Raw genomic sequence first — 26,979 nt, 5'->3', positions numbered from 1 at the left:
TTCGTAGCTTAATCAGGTTATGGAAGATATATTTTTAGGCCGTTAATTGTTGTTTCTATCTGTTATTCCGCTGAGCAAATTGTGAAGCCTGGAACGAGTTCACGAACCCACGGGAAAATGGGCTAAACAAAATAGCAGAGGGAAAAGAGCACAAATTTCGAGGCTTCCCGGAGGCTTCCCCGTACGCGTCTTTCGTATATTCTATGGCCACAGCAAAGGAAATAGCAATGTGTAATGATTTAAATTGCACCCGAGCCTGAACCCAGGTCTGTTACATTTGTACAATGTAACGTTCGGAATTTCGCCGTCACGAGTAATCTATTAGACAACCCGTAAATGAAATATTTCATTTATTAATTTTATTATATTTTGTGGGGTGGTCCGTAGGGTAGTCCGCGGACCCGGTCCGTAGTGGGGGTCCGCGGACCGGGGGCCAGTGTTTTCGGGTTACCCCTTAAGAATAATATATTACTAGAATTACTATCACCTACTTTAGTTTATATTTTAATCATAGACAAATTCAGTTTCAATTATTGAAGGGGAGAGTGAAAACATAAACTTCTAATAAGTCAGTAATGGCCCCTACCCTCAGGTGTAAGCCCAGCCCATAGAGGTTAACACTACAGACATTGCACTCTTTGATCTGAGTGTATTTGGGCATTTTATTATGTAGAAAATTATGACTGTTTCTGTTAATTTAAGCCTACAAGAAGTATGCTTTCATTCTATTCAAGAAGGCAAATATTGCTGATTATTTTTAGTAACATGTGATCAATGGTTAGAAGATAGGAGAATTTTGTTATGTGAAAGTTACATAAACATGGTATTTGACATAGTATTATTTATCACATTTGGAATTTAATCATCAGATCATATGCTGTGAATAAAGGACACCTGAAAAGGAAAAAACTGTTATTGCGTACATACATGGGTGGTATTTCAGTAAAGAACTGGGTTGGTGTTTCTAAAAACAATTGTAATCATGAAAACAACTGAGCTGACTACAACAAATTATTATCCAGTAGTATCATTACTATTAACTGGCAAATTTTGAGCCAGAATTTCCATAAACATGACAACGAAGAACAGACTGAATTGAGGAAATTTTGTGTACATCAATTAAGCATCACTTAAAAATGAGTTTCAGACAAGTTTAATTGCCATCATTAATAGAACATTAAAACGGTAGGTTTAAGTGTCTTAAACATCAACTTAAACCGACTAAACTTGAGTTTAAGACATGATTAATCCATGTTTAAGAAGACTTAAATAATTTTTTTGTCCTTGTGTACGGCTTCGATGCACGCAGCGGTTACTGGAATATCAAGCTTACCCAGGAGAGCTCGCTGTTGACTACCTTTAATTCGCCGTTTGGAAGATACAGATTTTTACGTCTGCCTTTCGGCCTAGTTTGTGCCCAAGACATTTTCCAAAGGAAAGTGGACGAAACCTTTGGTGACCTACCATGTGTCACTGGAGTTGCGCCTGACATTGTTGTGTATGGCTACAGCAGTGATTTTAGCGATCATGATGAAAACCTTCGTGCTGTTCTTCGGTGTGCTCGTGAGACTGTTCTTCGCTTCAACCTGGACAAATGTAAATTCAGGTGCAATCCAATTCTCTTTTTTGACCATGTCATAGGTGCTGAAGGTCTCAGCCTGATCTACGGAAGATCGACTCCATACTGTCTATGGACCCCTCGACCAGCCTTGCAGATCTACAAACATTCCTTGGGATGGTCCAGTTCCTGAGTCGTTTCATTCCTAACTTGCCATCCGTAGCAGCTAGTCTCTGGGCACTCACCAAGAAAACAAGTGAATTTGTCTGGAGTCCTGAGCATCAGTCTGCCGCAGACCGCATCAAGAAGGCAATCGTGACCCCTACCTCGTTGCAGTACTTTGACAGTACCCAGCCTGTAACCATTCAGGTGGATGCCTCAGAGAGGGGTTTAGGTGCTGTTCTCCTACAAGCTTATGGTTCAGTGGAGTTCGCTAGCAAGTTGTTGACCTCAACGGAGAGTCGTTACTCCAACATTGAGATGGAAATGTTAGCTGTCCTGTTTGGCTTGGAGAAGTTCCATTATTATGCCTATGGCCGGCCCGTTGTTTTGGAATCCGACCACAAATCGCTAGAAGCTATCTTCAGAAAGCATCTGTCAAGTGCACCAGCCCGCATCGCTAGGATGATCCTGCGCATACAGAAGTACGACGCACAAATCAAATATGTCCCCGGAAAGGACATACCTGTCGCTGACGCTCTTTCAAGAATCAGCTCTTGTTATGGTGAAGCTGTAGAAGGGCTTGATGTTTCTGTACACGAGGTCCATCTTAATCTTAATGCAAGCCCAACGAGATTGTCCCAGATGAGAGAAGAAACTGAAAAGGATACAACCTTATAAGCCCTGCGTGAAATCATTATGCATGGATGGCCTGAAAAGAGATCTAACTGCCCCGCCTATCTTCATGCTCACTGGAAGTATCGTGATGAGCTTACCGTAGCTGATGACCTGATCCTGAAGGGCACGCGTATTGTCATCCCTGAGTCTCTTCAACCTGATGTCCTGAAAAAGCTACATTATGCCCATCAGGGTGCTGAGAAATGCAAGCTCAGGGCAAAGGGATCAGTATCCTGGGCAAAAATCAACCATGATATTGAAGAGCTGATTAAGAGCTGCCCCCCCCCCCTCCCCCCAGCGTCACCAGAAGTTGAATGTCAAGGAACCTTTGCTGCCTCATGATGCACCGCAGAAGCCATGGTATATGATATATTCTAATGGAGCAATGCCAACTACCTGTTAGTCGTTGACTACTATAGTAAGTTTCCTGTGGTAAAAAAAAAGCTCACTAGCATCCAGTCATCTGCAGTCATTGCACACCTGTCTTCGAGGAACATGGGATTCGAAGTAAACTGGTAACAAACAATGGCTCACAGTATACACCTGCTGCCTTCCAGGAGTTCAGTCGTAGCTATGGATTTACTCACGTCACATCCAGATCCCTGTATCCTCAGTCCAATGGTTTTAGTGAGAGGACAGTGCAGACTGCGAAGGAACTTTTGCACAAGTGCAAGGAATCTGGCCAGGATCCTCATTTGGCTATGCTTTGTCTCCGTAGTACCCCCCTCAGTCGTGATCTACCTTCACCTGCAGAGCTTCTGAATGGCCGAGTATATCAGAAAAATCTACCAGCTGTGTTAAAGCCCTCGTTCTCTGCAGGTGGAGACATCAACATTAAGGTGGTCTTAGACCTAAATTTTTTTTTTTTTGCAAAACAACTCTGTGGAACAGTTTTGGTATCACGTTAAAGGACTTTGCACTCTGACTTCAAAAATGAGCTTTTCCAGCTCACGTGCCATGATAGTTAATGAATAACTAGCTCCTTAGTGTTAAAAAGTGGTGTTCATTATAAACACGATAACGTAATAATGAATGGTTCGAGAAGTATGGAATTAAGTTCATCCTGTCCATAAGCAAGTTGTCCAGGAGACAAACCTCAGAAAACAGTGTTTTGAGGGGGGTTTTCTCGTGAAATGTTGAAAAAGTGTATTAATATTAACTAATATTAACTATATTAACTAAATAACAGGGAAAAATTTCATAAATTGCAAATTTTGGAGGTTTAAGACCTAGATAATTGTGTCCTTCATCAATGTTGAAAATTTGACAACATTCAGTTAAAACCCAGTGGAGATATCCTGTGCAAGATATTGATGATCCGTCTATTTGGTCATTTTGAGAAATAAGGCTTTAAAGTTTTACTTCGGTCTCCGAGAGCCCAAATTAGACCTGTGAACTAGGGGGGGGGGGGGGGGGAGGTTAGGGGCATGGGGAGGGGTATATTTAAAGGTTTTACATAAATGTTTCATTGAACACCCGAATACACACCAGTCATAGAAATGTTATCCAAGTATAAGGAGCGTATAAGATGGTAGAAGAAATAATGTTCAGGACCATGATGCAAAGTTCTCATAACTACACATCTTTAAAGCGTTTGTGTAAAGTATCATTAAAATGTATTGAATTGAATCCATTTTGTGAGTACTTTTAGACTGTAAACAATGGTTGCTATGGGTGTTGCTATGTTGAAATATAGCTAGAAGTGTTCAAATTTCTTAATTTACACGTAAATTCAGGAGTAATTAGAGGAAAATCGTTTCAAAATACGATTTACAAATGGACAGGGATGTTGAATCTCCATGTTCCAAAAAAAATGGTTTTCTGGAGAAAAATTTATATCTGAGAGTATAAGACCCCCTTAAACGTCAACTCAGACAAGAGAAGCAGAAGGTGCGATATGATAAAACAGGCCGGCAGTCACTTCGTTCGCTGTTCACAGGAGATTGCATTCGAGTCTTAAATCCAGCTAGCGGTACCTGGACGCCAGGCATTGTCCAATATGTGGCAGATACCCCACGTTCATACCTGGTAGCCACTGAGAAACGTGGAACACTTCAGAAAAACCGTCGTCATCTTCGTGCTACTGGAGCGTCTTTTCAGTTCCGAAGCGATGAAGTCCCTGACGATGTTCCAGTTGCCGACTCCATCTCGTGTGCAGCGGATCGCGAAGAACATAGTACCAGTAGTGCCCCCGTATCCCCTGTAAGCGCTGCCTGCTCCTCTGCGGAGCCACCCGAGTCTGTATCGCCAAGCTCAACTGCGGATCCTTCTCCTGTACAGCCACTTTGTAGATCCAGTGGAAGAATCAAGGCTCCAGATAACCTGAACTTATAAGCATGCAGTGTGTACGTGCGTCTTCGCATTTGCTTTCATTTCTAAGCGTAGAGTTGTTGTGATCAGTTTTTTTTCCCTTAAGAAAAGGGGGATGTCGTAGTATCGCTTAGAAACCTGCCTCGGCTTCCGGTCTGCGGTCGCTTGTTAGTTCCCAGGCCCCCAATATATATAAGCACTATTCATAATGCAACTTGTGACTTTTTGCTACATCGTGCTCGTGTAATTAAAGTGTGTGTTTTTCCTTCGCCCTACGTCTCCTAGTTTCCTCGAGAACTACAAGAGTGGAGACGGGTCAATAAATCGTGCAGAATATTATTTCCATTGGCATATCAAAACCATAAGTAAAAATAAACATGTTACAAAAGAATTCATCATTCAGTATTCACACCATTTCTTGGAGTTAAATTATTGTAGGCTGCAAAAAATTTAAATTCAGCGTACAAGCTCCGATAAGATGAACAACGGGGATATTCATTTACTGCGGCACTGCTTTTTGGTATCTGTTTGTATTCTACTTCACTAAGCACATACGAAAACATTGCTGGTCCACAACACCATACGCCCGCGAAAAGTAAAGCTTCCTAATGTGTGTGGTTTTCCACATGAGGAACTACCCCCAGAAAGCGTATAACGGTATATTACTCCGATTACTCATCGTGGTGGGTCGAGGGATCACCAACATACTTATGAGATGAAAGAGAGACATACCAGGCGCAAGCAGATCACATGCTCCGCACTGAAGCATTTGTGAAACCATCTTTCATCATTGATGAGCTCAATAGCCTCGCGATCAAAGGCAATCCAAGCCAAAAGGCCTTGAACTAGTAAAAACAAGCAAATGAAACGCTCATTTCCATTCGAAACTTCCGTTTGGGAATTTTGGTCTACCTTCCAAAAAATCCCGTTTTCCCGAGAAAATTTCCCTGCGGAGAGACAAAATTAAGCTTTCCATTTACATTCCATCCGAAATTTCCGGAATTTTTGGGTAAATGGTAAACAACCTATGAGTTCGTGCGGTTATCTCGTCTTCTCTTCCTGGTAAGTTTTTTTTTTTTTTTTCATTTCATTTAAACGCCCCGCAGGACTTCACTTCCACAACTTTGGGGCGTTGGCTACGAACTTTTGTAAGTGCAGCAGGAATAGACAATCAAATTTTTAAAGCTCACTCTTTGCGTGGTATATCTACAACAGCAGCTGGCAATGCTTTTATCCAGACTGGTCGTCTGCTTCAACTTTCAGAGCATTTTACTATAAACCCTTTTTAAATTCAGTCTGGGGTTGGGGTCTTATCCCCAAAGTAGCTCTATGCTCCTCTACTCTTCGGTTGAATTTTATTATTTATAGTTAAACTATTAAGATATTTTATTATGCTCATAATAAAATGCTCATTGCTTATAATAGCGGTGTAACATTTGTTCCCTTATATATTTCGAACGGAGTCTGTGAAATACAATCGAGCGCGCGTTGGATATGAGTCGGCTATAATCGTCCCATATCCAACAACAAGCGCGAGTGGAATAATAGACTTCATTGCGGATAAGGTGAAGCAAGTGGCTCTTTGAAAAGATTACGAAATTGCCTCTGTCCTACTCCCCAGAGGTCTTTTGGTTCTTATTGTGTTTGTTCATTCACATATTTTAGGGAGTCCGCGAAAGCAAATTTTCTTAGTCGCAGCATCCAAAACAAACATGGCATCGTAGATCGTGTCTTAGCACCTAACTGACACCTTTAAAGAGTTCGAGTTGGTTAAGAATCGACGAGAAGACTCGACCGATGAAAAAGAGGATAACAATGGCTCAGAAGCAATGATATCGTCTTTCGGATTCACGACACAGTTTTCCAGTCACAAGAAATTCTGAGATAAAAAAGGTTTTCCTCAACATGCTAAACAAAACAAAATCCCACTACGGATCACTACAGACAAGTTTTAAATGTACTTTTAACGTCTGCGGTGTGAAAATTTCTCTATTTCAACCGAATTCATCTATATTTATTTAGCTACATTCTCTTCTATATACCATCATGAGTTTGGATGACGCAAACATATCTGTAGGGAAGGTTTATGGAATATATATTCATGTTCCCGATCTTTACATGGTTCACCTGTTTATCATAGCGCCCGACGAAGGAGCCCGTTTCCTTATCCAGTCGATGACATTTTTGCAGTCATAAGGAATCGAGATTTTGGGAATATTCAGCTCGTCCCTTCCTCTTAAGGGCAGGCGCTGTCAAACCATAACGCCCCTTCGTCACATGAATTTGGAGAGGAAAATCGAAGTGATTACAGCGCACAGAAGCGGTGTCCGGAATCCCTCCGAACACGACCCGCTGAAGCCAATCCAGTCGAACCTCCCCGTAAGCAGACACGGCCTCTGGACCAGAAAAACTATCCGCTTAAGACAGGTGTCTGCTCATGGAAGGTTCAAAATAGAGTGTTTCTATGTGGTTGGGACCATTTCTAACTGTCCACTTTTTAAAGAGAGCTGTCAGATAGCGGAAGTCCATCTGTACACCGATAAAGTTCATCTTTACAAACTGGCGGCAAGTTAAAGGATAACAATTATGGAGGACCAATGATTTTCATCTCGGTTAATGTCTCAAAAAGTCTTGTTTGCTTTTTTACCGTGGAGCGTTCCATTGTCAAAGAAGACGAAAACCAAGAGCTTGACACTTTCACGCTATAGCTGGTCAGTTTACTGTCGTGCCATTGGAAAGAAAAAACGGTGACCATTCAATATGTTCAATCAGGAATCCAAGATTTGATAGATGTCTGATATTTGAACCACCACCGTTTTTCATACCTGCGTTATTCAGACATTTTTCACCCACATTTATAGAGGTTTGTGTGGACACGCAATGTTGGTCTCCTTCGGAAGGGTACCAATATGGCACACCCTAACCGTAAACCCAGTCATCACGCGACAGCTCTCTCGGACCGCCAGTTTACTGCCATTCAGCGCAAGAGCTTGGAATTGAAAACGTAATCTATTACAAAAAATCGAACCCTGCCTGACTTTTTCTACGCGTTAAGGACACTCAACGGATCTGCTCTTTGAGTTATGTTTCCCAGCCGTTTTCTCGCTGTCTGGGAAACTCCTGGGCACTCACCGTCATTAACCTTACTCTAAGCTGGAATGCGGGTATTTCACGCAGATTGCTTGTACTCGCTAGCTTGTTGAATTTTGTTTACCCGTGTGAATTCCTCCCTCTCCTCACTGAAGGTTTAGATACGACCATGGATCCACAGCTAATTGCTATCACCTAAGCCCTCTGGAGCCACACCCATTCCTCTCCCTACTAAACGGGTGTAGACTCGTCCCCACTGTCACATGACGCAAGTCTGGGTCACGTGTCTGCCAGTTGACTAGCGTTAACAAGACGAGTTGCTAGATCATGGTGCAGTTGAGACATTCCTGCTGAAAAAAAAACACACACACAAAAAAACGAGTAGATTGATAGAAATTTCCCAGCAACTAAAAAGAATCTGTTAGGCATTTGGTGGCCATGGAGGTCCCAGATGACTTCTTAAAAACTACCTTGTTAAGTGTCTCTGGAGAGGAGTGAGGGTCCAAGGTCGAAATCTGGTGCTATTTGATGGCAAACCATGAGAAAACGAGTATAACTCTATCATATCATAGCTTATTCTCATGTGAAGAGCGTTTGAAGGTGAGCCCATTCTGATTACCCGAAATTTGACCGCTCGTTCGTCTTGTGTGAATTTACAATAACTAATTTATTTATTCGTTACAACTTAATGGCACACGGACCAAAAACGAAAAAAAAAGAAAGAAAGAAAGAAAGAAAGAAAGAAAGAAAGAAAGAAAGAAAGAAAGAAAGAAAGAAATGAAAGCAATAATGATAATGAAAATCATACAAGGAAAGCCATAAAGATGATTTATTGATCTAACAATTGTTGGATAGGAACGTACTACGACCGATCAATGACTGTCGACAAACTTTATACCAGTCTTATAAGCCTTACTCAACATGCACATTCCATACCCTATGAAAATTGTAGGAACAATATTACTAAATTACTAAGGCCTTATCGCTACTACAATATCATGTTTAATGCTATTTTCTTCTAAAACCAAGTTCTAAACACAAAACATGTCAAGTATTCAAACAATCAAAATGAAAATGTACATATATATCTGAAAACGTTTAAGCCCCTTCGGGGTTTAATTTACCAAGTTCTGTTTCTTTTTCTGTTACCGCTCCTATAATACATATTAATTTAAAAAAAATACAAACAAACAAATAAATAAAACAAAACTTGTCAATTGTTCAAACAATCAAACTCAAACTGCACATATATCTGAAAACGTTTAAACCCCTTCGGGCATTAATTGAATAAATTCTGTTTTCTGTTTCCTGTTTTTAATAAATACAATGGCGCTATTTTTTCTTTTCCTGGCCTTTAGTGACGTTCCTGTCTCTTTATATTAAGGATGTTCGCGCTGATTGTTGGTGCGCATGATTACTGCGCACGCAAATAACGCACAATCCCGCACACTTCATGTAATGAGCATGCTCGTCAAGCAATAAAATTGAACAATAGTGTTATTAGTTACCGCAGTTTGCGTAGATTTAACGATCTTTGACACTCGGTGGCCCCTAATTTTCTACCGTGTTTTGAGCTCTCTCTCTGCCACGGCTTCTTCAATGGTTAAGTTTTATGAAAAAGGATCGCAAAATTTGGATGACGCAACAGAACTAACATCCTTAGAGATCATGACGAGTTTCTTGCGTCATTTTTTTAATATTAGGGTATTTTTCCACACGATATAGACCTGGAATGAAATAGCTGACCTACTCATTACCTAATGGCAGTTAAAGTTTGAAAAAAAAATGCATTAGCAGATTTTCAAGCCAGCGTCCTTAAATAACGCTCTAAACCATATATCCTTTACTAGTATCCGGCGAATATACAGATGAGCCATGGCGGACAGGTCTGGGATATTTAGCAAGGTCGTCGCATTTCTCTTTCTGTTGCTTTTCTTGCTGCTCTGTTTGCGTCTGGTTTATCCCACTGTGGATTGTCTTCCGGTCACCATGGCAGCATCGGCACAGCTCAGAGAGACACGAGAGCACACGGTCCAGCAGGCGAGATAACACACCAAGACACAGCACACAGCACACAGGAACACACTCAGGACACAGACGATTAGAAAGATAAAGACAAATCCCAGCTAGGACAAGAACGCCAACACTAATAAGGATGATCAGGATTACCTTCTTGGGACCTATGGAAAAACAGATTGGAATTTCATGAAAAAATGTTGAAGAACCTCATGTCAATGAAATTGTTACTCTTGAAAGGTCACGCGGGCAGCACTAAGCAATGAGTATAGTTGTTCCACATTTGCAAGTTTATAAAGAAGAGGAATTAAAGAAACTTGCAGTCAGAATTCCGTCCGATACTTTTCAGCACACACGCGTATGTCGTCGATGCAAATACATGTAAAATTACCGTACGCGTGTTTGCTTAGTAGCGTTTTATCTCACTGATAAAGATACCGTTTTCTCAAAACGACTGCAAGAATCAAAAAGCCTTGCCCTTCAAGCACACAAAAAGAGTATAAAAACATCAACAGTGTTTTTCTGTGGTGCCGATTGTGATGCCGTACAAAATGGTTGTAACCTTTGAGCAAGTGGACAAACTCCTGACCACTATCCAGTCACCATCACTTTGACGGCATTTCAGGAAACTTATTCTGATTTATCAAAACAGATCCAGATGTCCCAAAAAGCAACAAGCTTAGTCACAAGGGTTAGTAAACGTCATCCTATACGCATTTTGCCCCTGCCCACCACTGTGTAATGTTGGCATAACACTTTCATCTAACAGAAGTTTACATTTTACCATTTTCAAACATTGAAAAGGGGAATAGGGGTGCTCTTATTCTGTAGGTACTGTAGTTATGATTTCACGTTTTTGCGCATTTTCCAGAAGAATTAGTCCATAGTTGTAGTTTAACTAATTTTTCGTAATTAAGGAAAGTAAACATCGCTGAGCTTCTAATTAACAGCTGCATTAATTGTCCACTGTGTGTGAATTAGTGGATGGTCTGTGCAATATCGGTTGGCTGTCTGTGGTGCTTACTTTATATTATTAGAATGAATAGTCTTGTATGAAACTTTTTTTGCCGGTCTTTAACAGCATTCTCCGTAAACATAAAATCAATTTTTAAATAGTGTCCCTAATTATCTCGTGTTTGGCGACAAAAACAAAAGACGAACCGACAAGTTTCGCCTACCAGGTTTAGAAGTTGGTCGCGGCGAGATTGTAGCAGGTTCTTTTGTAGGATATGATGTTGTTGCATATGTTGGAAATGTGAAGCTTCCGGAATTATTTGGGGCATGACGGTTCCTTGAAAGGGGATCCTCAGAGGTTCCATACAAAATTAACGACCAGCTATAAAGTGTACCTAGAATGAAGAAACACAGCGCAAGCATTAGTTTTAAGTCCTCTTCCATAAGGCACTATGTGATTCAGAAGGCTGCAATCAGTTTAACTAATGAATCAAACGACCAATGTACATGAATGAAGATTTAACCCGCATTTTTATGATCAGGTAACTTGAGGTTTCTGAGGTGGAACATAAAAGGAAGACAATCAGGCGTGGTCCAAAATGCTTTCGTTACAAGTAGAAAGCACTGTGCACTAAGAACAAAAAATACACAAAACAAAACAAAACCATTTTCACACTATTCAGTTACTGTACAATTTAACACTAACGGAATATTTCGAGATGAAAGTCGCCGATCTGTACTTACCCTTAGTTTGGTACCTCCTATCCAAATTTCCAATTTTCACCTTCCATTGTCCCTCAGGATTCTCTCCCCAATGAAAAAGGGTAGCGATAACCCAGTTTGTAAGATTTTTAAATCCGGTGAAGTTGTCAAGATGCCGTCGATTAGTTAGTGGTGATTTTGTACCACTAGGAGCCTCCAGCTCCAGATACAGATCTCCTCGGCGCGTGAAATCAAGATTTACCTTGACCTGAACATGTTCCAGGAATTTTATCTCGCAGCTAGCGAATGTTACCGACACCTCAGAAGGGATTGGTCTGTAATTGAAAGAAGAGAAGCATCGTAATTAATATTTTATACATATAGTAGCAGGCTTTATGTCTCAACTGCTTCATTTTTTTTTTATATCACCGGAAGTCTGCAATCACATCAACAAACTTTTAACACAAACCACAAACTGAGTCAAACCTGTTTTCATCTTGACCTTTAAACTCGCATCTTCGTTGCTGCGGAACTGTTCTCCAGTGTTTGGCCAAGTGCACCATCTTGCCAGCATCCATCAGTCCAAAGCCATAACTCTTGCTGAAGGTTAAGCCAGCTTTGTTCCTTACCCATTCTCCATTTTCTAGTGGGACTCCCCCAGGCGCTGGTCTCGCGCTTCTGGCTATCACGTGTTGCACGTCTCGCCATGTTAAGTCGGGACTGTAAGACAAAAACTAGTGGTGTAACGATCATCACACAAAATAGATTAATAATTCTGCTTTAACATAACTTCACACTAGAAAATATCAACTTACAAAGAAGTAGTAAACGTAGTAAACATCAGTGACGGTCAATGATATTCTAGAGGAGTCTTCCCTTGTTTGCGATTCAGAGAGAAATGTGCTTCAATTTAATTCTACTATTAAGTCAGTTGTATCAAACACGTTCTCCAAGTGCATGATGTTGTCAGAGCTAAAACTAAGGACGGTTTGGAACTGATCACTCTTAAAGGCATAGAATGTTAGGGTCGCTTACAGCGAGGGCTAACACAAAATTTGATTTATTTTCTTACGGCACAATAATGGCCATTTAACCGCGAGGGGAGGGAGGCAAGTGGGGTCGATAGGAAAGGGGAGGCGAAGCAGAAAGTTACGTTCTACCATCATGTCACCCTCCACACAGCAATGTTCACACTGAAACTCAGAAATAAAGTCTTCAATTACTTTGCTTCAAGTGTCAGTGCAATGAGACCAGAAGCCATCGCTGCCGCTGCGGACGTTCCTCCAAAATTGTCAATACATCCAGACTGTTTATCAGCGGTTATCTGCATGAAAGGAAAAATAGGCAAACGAGGGGAAAGAGATTAATTCAACGCAGTTATTCTTCATTTACAACCACTTTAATTAACTGATAACTGGTTTCACAACGGCACCACAATTGCATGGCGTCCAGACTAAAATATCCCTTCAATGTTTTTAAATTCAATTTCAAGCTTAGAATTCGCAGCTCTCATTGTACACAGCTTAACACTTTACAGTTTAAGTTCGTAAAAAGAGACCTTGTTGGTCATTATTGGGTTTCATAAAAGGGCCAAATATCCAGACCAAACAACCAATACCGATATATACAGTGGATTGAAGAGAGTGCGGTACTCAGAGTGTACTCTTAATTAAAAAGTTTACTAGTTTTCACAGCCCCCAAAGAGAAGGTTACTGGCCCTTTCTTCTTGGGAAAAAGCAAAGAAGCGTTGGGGGATAAGGGGAGAACTGTAAAACCTTTCATAAGCTGACAGCTGTTTCACTCACAACTTTTCCGTATCCTTTCCATGTGTCTCTGCTGTAAGTTGTGGCCATGATTCCAGGGCAGTCTTCAGCATAGGTTGGATTCGAACCATTTTTGTTTAAACCGGTGATTGCAATAGTGTAAATACTATTAACATAACCGTTATAGGCACAACTGTCTTGAAAAACGCCGCCATTTCCAGCTGCAAAGACATAAATCGCACCCAAGCCCCTTCTACCCTGAAAGAAAAAAAAATGTTCTGTTTCCTTTGTTGTTAGTGGTTATGTCTCCTTTTCCTTTTGTTGTTGTTGCTTAATTTTCTGAGAGACTGGTAGAACGTTCTTGCTTATGGCGCTTCCAATAAAGTAAGATTAAGTCTGAATACAAGCTAAGTGGCCCATCAGGCTGGTGCTAATCCCGGTTTCTGTAGCATAAGTGACTAGGAGTATTTCTACTCCCCCCTGGATGGGATGCTATTCCATCGCAGGGTTACCCCCAGCATTAAATTCACCGGCACTCATTTACATGTATGCACCTGGTTGGAGAGAGGCACTGTGAGGGTAAAGTGTCTTACCAAGGAACAGAACACGACGTTCTCGGCCAAAACTCAAACTCGGACCGCATGATCAGGTGGTGAGCACACTAATAATGAGACCATGATGACGCCTCCCTAGCCCCCCTCCCTATATGGAAAAGGTTCTTCTTTTCTCTCTCTCTCTCTCTCTTTTTTTTTTCCTGACAGAAGTAAAACCTATGAACACCAGTCCTCTTTGTTCCATCTAGGCAACATCTATCATCCTCCATTAATCTCTGTTCAGTGTTATTTGCCAGCAGGCCGGTGGCTTCTCTCAGCTAAATGGCTTAGTATTAATTTTTATAATATCAATAATTATTACATTACTCTTAGTAGAAAAGCATGTTAAACCACATAACTTATACTCAAAATGTACCTTTTTAGCTCCATTTTTTAAAGCTTGATTGGCCAGCACTCCAGGACCTGCAACCTGCCAGCCCCCATCCCCTGGTCCCCAGCTGTTTGAGTAAATATGAACAATTTCGATTTTGTGAAGCAGGGCAGCTGACTCTGTGGCATCTGTTGACCTGACACCAATATCGTCATCGAAAAGTCGAACTCCTGAGGTATGGGAGATTGAAAGTTTGCAGTTACTTTAGTTCTTTGCCTCTTCATCAAAGGCATGTCTCACATCTATTCTCTCTTTTTTTTTTCCATTTAATCTCTACTTATGTACACTTGATATATATATTTAATAACATCCATTTAGTCCAAATTAGTTAATTAACGGAGGATATTTAATGGAGAACGAGATTTTCTTACTACTTTCAAGGCTTTTTTTGCAGCAGCTTTATGGTCCACGAAAATTGGTTCCCTGCTCAGGGCCATCAAAACCAGCCCACTGCCAGCACAAATCGTCAATTACTTCATGTTCTTGGCCAGTTACTTTGATCTATTACGGTATATGACTGTCTCAGTCTTTACAAGGAAAGGCAAAATCAACTACCTACTTCAACCATTAAGTTGCCAACTCCAAACTTTGTGACCACCCTAAACTGCTATCAAGTTTCATGGGACAAACAACTACTGCTTCAAATGTCTTTTAAAACAGATCCGCCTGGTAGTAAATTCTCTTTTGATTCATGTAGGAACCAAATAGAATCCAGTGATATATACTAAACTGCAAAATTCAAATTCCAATAAAACTAATACAATTCTACCTGCTCTCTACCTTAGAAGAACGTATTTACAAGTAGATGTATTTCGAATACTAGCTGTCTTTTTAGATACAATGCAAACAAAAAACAGTCACTCAAAACTGTAAGAATAGATTGTAAATACCACTATTTCAATTCTATTTTCCTCTTCGTCCAATAAAGAAATTCTTTTAGTGTAATCTTTTTCAGAAAGCAGACAGAACAGGCTGATTGAATCCTCCAAACTATATTTTGACTAAACCTAAGTTCTAATCTATTTTATTATTTTAAACAGAATTGTAATTAAATGTATTGAAAAAGAGTTTTAAAAAATAGAATTAAATAGACTACAGTGTATAACCTGCAATGAGTTCTGGCCAAATAGCTTTTTTATAAAATAGACTTAAAATTAGTTTAACATTAGTAAATAGTTAAATTAGATCTTACATGTATATCATTATACATGTATGCTTTGAACAGAGTGTAAATTTATATGCTTGGGAACTATCTTGGAAGATGGCTTTCATGGGGCCAAAAACCTGAAAAAACCCTCTAAATCCCACACCATTTATCAATGTACCAGTATCAAGATAAGGGCAGTTATTCAGCTTTTTGTAAGCTATTAATCTTGACCAGCTGACTTACCTGCAATTTTGGCATTGTATGCCAATCCCACACCACACAAGTTGTTATTAGCTGCTCCAGCTATAACCCCAGCACACATGTTACCATGTCTAGGATCATCAACAACTTAGAATCATTATCATGAAGAGCTACATTTTATTATTCTGTGAATAAATAAGACACAACTAACAAATTTAACCTTGTATTTTCTAAACCAAGACTCACAGTAAACTAAGGCTAATTGCTTTTTCTGATGTACATGTATTTCTTTCTTTATTTTTTTTTACATCATCCACAATTTATTGGTGTGGACAGGGGGCTGGGGCAGGAGCTCAGGAGAAGAGGGGGCAGAGTGGTATGAAAGAAAAAGGGCAGGAAGTGGGACTCTTAAGAGGGCAGGAAGTGAGAAGGAAATGAAACATACTAACTTTCTTCAGTTATTTGTTCATGAATTAGAATAGATCAGTATACTGTACAATTGGGTGTAGAAAGTAATAAGGCAAATATTTTGGTTTTGACTTTGGTTTTACTATTAATTATGGTTTAAGATTGGGTGAGTAGTCTAATTGGTAAGTAGCTGACTTGGTTTTGGTTTTGCGACACTCAATTGAAAAACACTCTTTAACTATATACCACAACCAGGAATCCAACAATGTTATGTGACGTGCACTTGCACCCATTTGTAGCGTTTTTTATCTCAGAACTTATGAACATTCATCCACAGGCTAGAAAACACAGCCTTACTTCTGGTGAAATTGTATGCAATTTCTGTCCAGAGCAAATTTAGTAACAGGACTGGGTGTCATCCAATTTGTTCTGAACTGCCCCTGAAGGGTTGTCCAACTTTGCTAATCATGCATTTGACTTACAGATCAAATTGGATTCCACTCAGTCCTAATTGTGATTTCTTTTAGCAACACCCCTATTCTACTAACAAAAGCTTGCTACTGATACATGCAAGTGCACTTAACAATATGCTAGCTCCTATCTTTCAATATTTATGTGTATCAAGGTTAGTTTGATGTTGAGTTAGGAAAAACTTGTCTTGTTCATTTAAGAGTAAATTCAATCCCTATATTGAGAAGATTTAACCATGTTACAGTTTACAGTTTGGGTACATAAACACTTCAAAAGAGATGGCAAAAAAGTGCATCTGTTCTCAAATAAGCCTCCCCCTGGAAGGGGGGTACTCCCTGTATAGGTATGTGTGGCCCCAGAAGGGTATGGTTTTTCAGCTGTTTTCCTCATAAAATAGGGTATTGATTTTTGCCATTCTGGTCATAAATAGGGTACTGTGGTTTTTGCACTCTGGGACAGTATGTTTTTAAGACTAGAAGTTTGCAGCAATAATTGCAGTCAACTTCTAATTAATTTAACATTGGTCTGAACTAGGAAACTAATTATATTAAGCGGGCCTGAAACAGGGTATTGATTTAAGGGTTGTGTCATAAATAGGGTACCAAATTTTGGGTCAGGTCATAAATAGGTGAGGAAAATCACAGATTTTGGTCATAAATAGGGTAAGGGTTTTGGGAAGCGGGCAACCCACCCCCACCCAATTTTTTTGGGAAGTAGCACCCCCTCTTCCACCGTTAGGCCTGTCTCTAATTGTACATTAATTGAGCAGTACTCAAATTTTGATCCAATTATTCTGAAGGTAGATCTTAAACAAAAACCAAACCAAAATAAGGAAATAAAATACCCTGACACTGTTCCTCCACTTGGAACTGGTACTGGATTATTTTCTACATAATCATAACTTGCAGATGCAACCTGGAAGAGAAGAAATATTTTTCAAACAAAAATGTTCCTCAGATTCGCTGCTCTGTTTCCTATTTTCCTTTGACTTACTACAGGGTTTGCACCCTTTTTCAGAAACAAATTTCCAGGACTTTTCCTGGACTTTTCCAGGACTTTTCCACGACTCAGATTGATTTTTCCAGGACTCTAAAATTCACATTCACCCTTTCACTCCAAGGATCTTAATGTTAATTCTCCTTACTATCTGCCATACATTTCATATTTTTTTACTTGAGTTTAACAGATTTCCAGAACTTTTCAGGACCAGTAGCCCTTTTCCAGGACTTTCCAGTCCTGGAAAATGCCACAATAAAATTCCAGGACTTTCCAGGTTTTCCAGGACCCGTACGAACCCTGTTACTAGAAGACAGCTAAGATTCTCAGGGATTTGATTTTAACTTTGAACACTATAAACAGAAGCATCATTATTTTATGTACATGTACATGTATCGTATTGGCATAAGACACAGCCATCGTTGGTTGAAAGAAAGCTATCTAGACCCAGGCAGATTTTCTTCCAAAAAATGTGTAAATGAGTGAAAAAAGTCCAGGTGAGTGTTTAAAATATAATTTGTAGCCCAGTTGCTGAGATTGAGGCAGATCAGAGCCACAATGGGCGACAAAGTAATGGGACACTCAGCAGTAAAATTTGATTTCTGAGCATCTTGAAAACATTTCTCTCCCTGACCCTCAATCTTCCCCCCTTCTCCCTGAAACAATGTTGATTTTGCTATTTCAGATCAGAGCCAAGAAAAAGAAAAAACGGCCTAAAATGCAACATAAGGCTGATTGATACAAACACAGCTCTTCAATTGCTAGAACTCACGATCACCTGTACTGTTCACGACTGTCATTCTAACTGGTTCAAAAGAATATAGGTTAATAAATACCAAGTCACCACTTAATGACCAGGTTTGCCACAATTGTTAGTCAATTAGCTAACAAGTCTCCCATTTGCTATTCTCTGTAAAGCATATTCCTAGGCCCAGATTTTAAAAACCTGTTGAAAGTCTCAGTCTCATGCAGATGTTAAGAAGGGTTTTCCATAAACCTTGGATTTTGCCATTCACCACCCCCAGTGTTAATGCACAGAATAAAAGGAAACTGAACAATTCAAAATCAGTACATAATTAGATGATAGTTCAGGATGATTCCCATTAACTCCATCATCAAGTACTGCCACCAGAATTCCTCTCCCTGTGTACGTCGGCCAAACTGAAGTGATGTTGTATGTTGGATATTTAGGTCTCTCCTAAAAAGAGATTCAAGGAAAGATTCAACATAAATAGGAGAGATTTATAAATCATTTAATATGTCTATATACAAGATGTAGTTGGGTAAATTAAAACAGTTGACCAAACAAAGTATTGCATACTCCTACAGCAGCTGTAGTCCTATAGTTCTCTCCTTTTGTTATTGCTTTTAGTCACTAGGACAAAAACAAATTATTTTTCAAAGCTTCTGGTTTCAGTTGCTTTGTCTGCACCCAGGGTTTAAAGTTTTTAATACAGGGTGTAAAATTATTTTTAAAACTCTATATTTTAATTACTGCTAGCAGCTAAAATTAGCCAGACCTTTTTGTTTAAGACTCAGCCTGCATGTGATTGGCTGGTCACAGTTAGTTGTTGCACTACTGAATTTTCTTGTTAGGAACTTTAAGTGGCTATGAACCACTCAACCTGGAAAATGGATCATCAGTAAGTATGGCAGCTTTAATGCCACTGAACTGGGTTTTTAATGCATAAGGTCATACAGTAATCCAGGCAAAAATGAAATTCAGGTTAAAATGATTTTAACCTAGTTTGATTCTCAATTTCCTATTTGTCTTCTAACCCTAATTAATCATGATCCCTGAATAATTAGGGTTATGAGACAAAGAAAGGAATTTCATTTTAACCTGAATTTCATTTTGACCTACAATATCTTATAAAATTTATACAATTATCATATAAATGTATATTGAGCCAGAGAGGTGAAGAATGAAGCTAAAGTGCACTGGCCTGGCAAGAAATAGTACAAAATGTAACAGTAACAGAAAACGTAAGGAGAATTGTGGCACTGTAGATTAACATTCATGAAGTCATCCTTCTTGAAGATGCTATCACAAGGAAAGTACAGCTTCTTATATAATAACTACAGCTATTAGGGTAAGCATAGTACTGGCCAGATGCGCGACCAAGTAATAAAATCCCTGTATTTTGGGTTTTCCTTTTCTAAGTTATATAATTATTTATTATATGGCTAGTTCCGTGAGCAAGCAAGATGAATCAAATCCTGCGCTGTGATTGGCTACCCGAGCGGGCAAGATGGAGCTATCTTGCCCGCTCGGGACTACCTGCCGTGTCCCGCAAGAAAAATTTCCCCAAAAGCCACATAAAAAATCCTTTATTGACCAAGCTTGTTCATTCAAGATGGCTTGATATTGGCCTCGTTCTTTTTTTGCGAGTTTATGGACCTCAACTACGTCTCGGTCCATGACCACGCAAAAAAAGAGCTTGGCCAATATCCAGCCATCTTGACCTCACACTTGGTCAATAACCCATACATATTTTTTGTTCTTCAATAATATTTCCCTGCCAAATCTTGTTATTACTGACAGCTGCATTCTCTTTAGCTTAGCCCAGTTCCATTGTTTCACTCAACAAATATAAGGTTAAAAAATGAAAATAAAATGGTTTGAAAACAAAACAAAATGTATGTATGTATGTGTGTGTACCTATGGGTGTATGTATGCGTGTATATTAATGTATGCATGTATGTATGTATGTATGTATGTATGTAAGGTTACAAATTAGCATATTAATATCTTTGATGAGTTCTAAAACTGATCTTCAGTTATGAAGGCATTGATAACAACATTATAGGCTCTAGGGTTAGGTAAGTGTGGGCTTTGAAATTTGTTTTGCCTTTCTATGTTCAGCATGGAATCAATATTAATACCACAAGAACAGCAGCGTGTCTCGTCAGATCAACAAAGTTAAGACCTGTTTGGCAGAGTCAGTACTTGGTTGCGTGACCAAGTAAAATGCCTATGTGTTGTACTGTGAATGATTTCTTGTTTACCTTGTAAATAATTTATAAATATTAATTTTTTCTTCTCTTTCCAAGGCAATATCAGTGACTGCAAAACTTGCAACCATGTGCAATGTCTTTTCTTCTCTTCATCAACCATTTGTTCAACCAAAGAAAGGCATATCATTTTACCATGGCCATACTTGTACATGTATCAATTTACAGCAACCGTATAAGCTTACTGTATCTAGCAAAATGCAATGTTCAAGTTCTCTCAATTCTCCTCGCCATTTTTCATCCAAAGTTTAATCAAGGTTAAATTGTGTCATCTCCACTTGTACAAGCTCGGCAACAACTCACTTACAGGATCAGAGCCAGTTTTCAACTCACTTGAACTTCAGCTCAACTGTACGTACTCAGAACTCACTTGAACATGCTGTGTAAATTACCCAGCACTTCAGTACACATTAATTAATATGAATATTCTTCCCATCATGAATGGTGTTGTAGATGTGGCACAGTTGCTTAGTCAATTGCCTCACATGCAGGAGGTTTCAGGTTCGCATTCTGTGGATAGCAATAATCTTTCTTTTTCACTGTTGTTATTTTTATCACATTCATTTATTGTCATGAAACCATTTACCTGAAGAAATGTATTTGCCTTTCCATTTCTTGCAAGTTTAAAAAATCACCTGGAGCTTTTCATCATTTGATATATGACTTTTTTTTTCATCATTTTTGAACTCAAAATATGCTAGCTGCCTTTGTTGCGCCCTAAATTACCACTAGTGTCACATGGGTTTGCGAAGAAAAAACAAAAAAGACTTTCCTTCACAATCAAATTATGTAAGAAGAACCATGAGGTCTATTCCCTCTACAACTGAAAAATCGCTTTGAACACCTAGCTTGTGCCTCTCTAATAAAGTTCTTTACAATGGTCAGTGGATGTTTGAAATGTCTTCAGAACAGGAAGCAAAGAGGTGATGGTCAGGAGTGAGTGTCCATCGATATCCATACCAATTGAAGTGTTATTTTCCAAGATAAAAACATATCACAGTTATGGGTGTCACCATCAATATTGTGTTTAGAGTAAGCGGAAATTTATAAAGCAACTAGAAGTATAATGTTACAATGTACATATGTACATCCATTAGCAAGTTAACATTAGGCAATGGTCATCAGTAACTACTGTGTGTCAAACTACTCTTTAAAAGTAGATAAAATGGGCAACTCACAATATACCACTGTTCCTTAAGTAAAGGGTCTCTGATAACTGTAGACAGTAGTTGATATTCTTTTTCCTTCTGCTGCATAAACCATTCAACCTATTAAAAAAGAAACTATTAGGACATAAACTGTAAATTAGAATTTACAATAAAGGAAATTTATAATTTTTGGATGGTATCTACATACAAAATCAAACAAAACTTTTTGAAATTCTAACCTTTTGATCCAAATCTAGCTTACTGTCAATCTCAAGTGACTCAGATTTCTTTTCTGCTCGATGCTGTATCTCGTGACTTTTAAAAGTGTAATAGTCCTCAAAGAGCTAAGAAGTAAATAAATCAAATTTAGTTTTGTACTTTATATATTCATTATGCTTCCTAGTAAACACTCATAAATATAATTGCATGTAAGTTGTTTAATTTCAGAAGATGTAAGTGGACCTTTCAACCCAAAACCTACATCTCCAAATGATAATTCAAACATTTTTAGTATTGCTTCCTGTCATTTTTTTTCCCCCTTGAAGTTATAACGTGGCCTATTAAATCAAAATATGGGTTTGAAATGGGCATCAAAATGATCAAATTATGTCAAATTATGTATATTTGTATATTCAGAATTCTATTCCGTAACCGCATTGAGGTCTTACATGAGATAGCATTGTGCCTGCGCAAACTCAGTGTGTTGTCACCTTTTCAAGCGAACAGAAGTCTTTTATGTCTAGTGAACATTTGCAGCAATAATTTGCTCTAAAGTACGTTAGAATTCCTGACAAAGACACAGATACCAGTCAGAGGAAGGAAACATCTGGATAGAAAAAGTAAAGCAGCTATAGCTCTCAAGGTAAAAGTGTCCAAGGACATTGGGTGATTCCAGAAAATATCCATTCCTTACCACTGGTGGCATGAACATTTTGACTCCCCCTTGCCTTAGGAAATTCCAAAATGCTCTACCCCCCATGCCCTCGACATTCCAAAATTGTTAACCCCTCTTCCCCTTCAGAATTTCTGATTTTTTTTTCATACCCTTTGGAAATCCTGTTTAACTGTCTAAAACTTCTACCGAACGGGAAACTTGCGCTTTTTTCCCCCTCCAAGAAAATTCTACTCACAATTTTTGCTCACGCAAACAAGCAACTCAAGTTTGTTAACGTTTAATAAAGTACACTGTAGCTTTCCCTTCTAAGTGTTATCTATAAGTTGCTTACCACCAAATAAAACTTTTTGTTTACAATTCATTACCCTCATATTTTCAGGAAAGTAGATCATATTCATACCAGTGGAAGACAAAAGTAAAGTTCATGATGTGCCGTCACCTGCCATATTGAAAATTGTGTTCATTGAGTAATTGTGACCTCTTACGCGAAAATGTCACTAACCAATAACCGTTAAACGGTCAAAACGAACGGCTGGCGAACGGCTAACGAACAGATGAGAAACGGATGTTCCAGCCATTCAAAACGGTTCCAAATACTGTTTGAATGGCCACGGGAAAACTTCGAACGGTTGCTGTAAATGTTCGAACAGCACTGGAAAAATTTCGAACAGATGATGCCTGCTATTCGAACGGCACAGGAAAAATTTCGAAAGGATGACGCCAGCCGTTCGAACGGCGTATGAAAAAATTCAAACGGGTGATGTCAGCCATTCGAACGGCGAATAAAAAATTTCGCACGGGTGATGCTAGCTGTTTGAACAGCTAACGAAAAATTTTGAACGGATGATGCCAGCCATTCGAATGGCTAACGAAAAATTTCGAACGGGTGACGTCAGGCGTTCAAACTGCTAAAGAAACATTTGGAACATATGATTCCAGATGTTCAAATGGCGGAGGAAAACAGTTTGTGTTGAACGAATGGCTATAAACGGCTTAGCGGCTAAATGCAGGAGATCTTGACGTTTTGATAAAGGATGTGTTTTTGCTTCCCTTCCGTAGGTCTATTGCTGCAATTTTTATTACACACTTCTTCAATTCTGCTTTCAAAACTTGACAAAACTTAGAAATGGACACCAAAAGCTTATAACAGAATAGAACCGGCAAACAATCGTAACACAGCATAACATGAGCTGTTATGACATCTGTTCAAAGTATTGATTTCTTGAACCATGATTTTAAATACAGTTTCTCTTTCAGAATGGACAAATATGGCTGTTTAAATCGGAAAAGTTGAATGTTTGTTTTAAACGAACACAGCCATTTGGGTGGCTGTATAAAGTTCCTTCTGAGCAGACAATCCCAGCCGTTCGAAAACCTGAATCCAATCGGATGCTGTTGGCCGATCGAACGGCTGAATGGTTTTGTGAATGGATAGCAGCAGCCATTCAAACGGATGACGATTTTTTTCGAACGGATAACCTCAGCCTTTCGAACGGATGAAGATTTTTTTTGAACAGATAACTTCAGTCATTCGAACAGATTAAGATTTTATTCGAACAGGAGACCTCAGCCGTTCGAACGGATGAAGACTTTTTTAGAACAGATAGCAGCAGCTAGAAATTTTTCTGAACAGATGATCCAATCTGTTCGAACGGCATCCCATCGATCACGAACGGATGACAAACGAATGGCAAACGGCAAGCGAACGGTTTTTAGGCATTTGAACGGATAGCCATAGTGTACGTTTTCGCATGAGAGGTAACAATTGCTGACCACTAGTGATGCAGCCTACAAATCTGTCAGGTGTTCCATTTGGAAACGAGAGACTGGTGCTAGTTTTTCTCACGTAACAAGATCGTTGATTGACAATTTTAGATTGGAAACAAACACAAGCTTGTTTTGTATTTTATTCATCCATTAACTGTAAGACCTATTTGATATGGAGCTTGCCACAACATCCATACGCTCACTTTTCTGCGTGATTGCTAACACCTGCCTGATCAATGTTTACCCTTCTTCCACAGTTGGTTCGTGCTTGATGATATATAAACTGGAAAAGTTATCAGATCAGCGATTTCAAGTGAAGCTTTCGTCATCTTCCCCCTGTGAAAATTCAGGGCTGAAACCCCCAAATGCGTTTGGAATTCCAAACTGCGTTACCCTCCCATGCCTTCAGAATTCCAGTCCAAGAAACCCCCCTCTCCCTCGGAAATCCAAGATGCCGCTCGTACTATGGCATGGATATTTTCTGGAATCACCTATTGAAGTCCAATTTGTTGTGGAAAATGGCACCAAGATTGGCATTTCTCCTTTGTGAAGGACCCTCGACAGCTCCCTTAGCTGCCATGCAAGAAGGATTTGTAGCACTGCCCGGAATATGGCTAATGCCATTTTTAAGGCTTTTAAGTCGGCTAAGGTCAATCTAGAGACATCCTAGCCGAGGAAACTCAAGAGGAAGACAGATTGCAACACTGTCCAGAAATATGGCTAATACCATTTCTGAGGTTTTTAAGTTGGCTAAGGCCGACCTACAATCTTGGACAGAATAAAATGGAACAATTATCCCCCAACCCCCCCAAAGCAATGATGAAGGCGCGAAGGAGCAAAAACGCGCCATTTTGGCATCATTGAAATGGGGGGAGGGGTGGTCCAGATGTCCAGATGTTCCATTTATTTTGTCCAAGATTGTAGAGACATCCTAGATGAGGAAATTCGACGGGGAGATAGATTGGAACACTTTCCAGAAATATCGCTAATGCCATTTCCGAGGCTTTTAAGTTGGCTAAGGCCAACCTAGAGACATCCTAGATGAGGAAATTCAAGAGGAAGATAGATTGCAACACTGTCCAGAAATATGGCTGATGCCATTTCCGAGGCTTTGCCAACCTATGGAAATTTCCTATGACAGAATTTCAAGAGGAAGATATCCTTAGCTGCCATGCAAGAAGGATTTGCAACAGTGTCAGGAATTATGGCTAAGGCCATTTCCGAGGCTTTTAAGTTGGTTAAAGCCGACCTAGATCGAACTTCCAGATTAAGACCATTATGTCATCATAGATTTCACAAAGGGTGCAATAATACAGTTTGTGTTGATCAAGTGATGTGCTGTCTACAGCTTTTAGCTCAATATTCTGGGGAACATCAGATAAAATACTACGCTCTAATTTAACGGGTCTCCTGCGAAATTGGAGGTGTATTTAAACAATCTTTGGCTGGAAGATCAGGGCGTTTTTAGGAAAAAACAATGTAAGCTTTAAAGCTTACATAACTCGATGGACTAAAATAGAACGTTCATAATTAGTAAGGCGGAATTTGTAGTTTTAAACCACATACACAAGCGATTTGTGAGAATCCAGTCGTACGATGTTGCATTAGTGAGATGCCGAGAAGGTCCCGTTCTTTACTTCCTCAATGGATCCGAGAGTCACAGACAAAAAACTAAAGTGTACTGAGTTAACTTACGTGTCTTTCATAGGACAAGCCATGTTTGACGGCTAACTTCTTGGCGTCTTGCACACCACCATAAACTTTCACGGCCCAAATATTAGTGTAAATGTCCGTGGCAAAAATTTGATTTCCACTGAGGAACAGTAGGAGAATAGAGCACAAAAGTACTGCCTTGCTCGCGTTCTCCATCTTAGCAAGTGTTGAATTAACGCTTCCTGTTGAGCTGTTTTGGCTATAGTTGTGCTGAGTGACCTGGCATGCATTTTCTTCACGACTAAGGGTAGGTGGAGAGACCCTTGTTTGTTACCTCTGTTTGGCATGGTTTTTTTTTTTTTTTTCCATTAGTGTCTGACCTAGCTTCAAAAGATCGCATCGCACTGCAGATCTACAGTATTTTTTCGAACTTTATGATTGCTCTTTATTAAATAAATTTAATTTTCTGAGTGGTATGAAAGATCTCCCCACCCCTCCCCATTTCGTTTGAATAAAATATGCGGAAACTGAATGAGCTTATCAATGTTTCGTTTTTTCGAACACGTATTTCAGTTTGTTGACTGAAGAACGTGACCAGAATACTTATTGCTGGGTATTACATTTAGAAAGTAAAAATGGCTGTACGTTGTAATAATTAAAATTCTTGAAAATAACCAGAATTCACCGTGAATTAACTTCGAAACTTTGCTTATCCAACAACTTAAGCCGGCTCTTAATGTAAACGTCAGCAGTGAGAAGCTGATACTTTATTAATAAGCTTAGGCTTTTATTGTTTTACTGTTAAGAAACAGATGTTTCTTAATCTCGCTTCCAGACCTCTTATTGACATTTCATATATAGTTTTCAAAAATTGTAACGGTCTTTATTCCACTTTTGAAAATGTATGTTGCGTAGCATACGAAACGTCAAGTTATTAAAATGCGTAAGTTTAATATGTTTATCACCGCTATTTGTGTTTTATTCCTCGTTAAAATACGATGGCCCAACAACAAAAGCCTTTAAGATGATTCGTTCACAAGTGATAAGGGACCGTTCATTTTTTA

The 26,979-nt window shown here is 39.3% G+C and overlaps 1 protein-coding gene across 1 annotated transcript; it reads right to left on the bottom strand.

Moving 5' to 3' along the window:
- Window positions 1-8,600: 8,600 nt before the first annotated feature.
- Window positions 8,601-26,178, bottom strand: LOC149095868 (proprotein convertase subtilisin/kexin type 4-like). Its single transcript, XM_089281699.1, has 13 exons — window positions 25,958-26,178; window positions 21,840-21,944; window positions 21,631-21,720; window positions 18,510-18,635; window positions 17,286-17,356; window positions 15,605-15,693; window positions 14,200-14,384; window positions 13,273-13,488; window positions 12,691-12,791; window positions 11,954-12,187; window positions 11,510-11,802; window positions 10,990-11,160; window positions 8,601-9,975 (listed from the first exon to the last, which is right to left on the bottom strand). The coding sequence occupies exons 1-13, from the start codon at window positions 26,129-26,131 to the stop codon at window positions 9,623-9,625; spliced, it is 2,208 nt and encodes a 735-aa protein (XP_089137825.1). The 5' UTR covers window positions 26,132-26,178; the 3' UTR covers window positions 8,601-9,622.
- Window positions 26,179-26,979: the final 801 nt, after the last annotated feature.

This window comes from Orbicella faveolata, unplaced genomic scaffold (assembly GCF_042242905.1).
Source record: "Orbicella faveolata isolate gen_17 unplaced genomic scaffold, um_ofav_v1 contig_48, whole genome shotgun sequence".
NCBI lineage: Eukaryota > Metazoa > Cnidaria > Anthozoa > Scleractinia > Merulinidae > Orbicella > Orbicella faveolata.
Note: the sequence above shows the minus strand (reverse complement) of the source record. Positions and strands in the feature narration are given on the sequence as shown.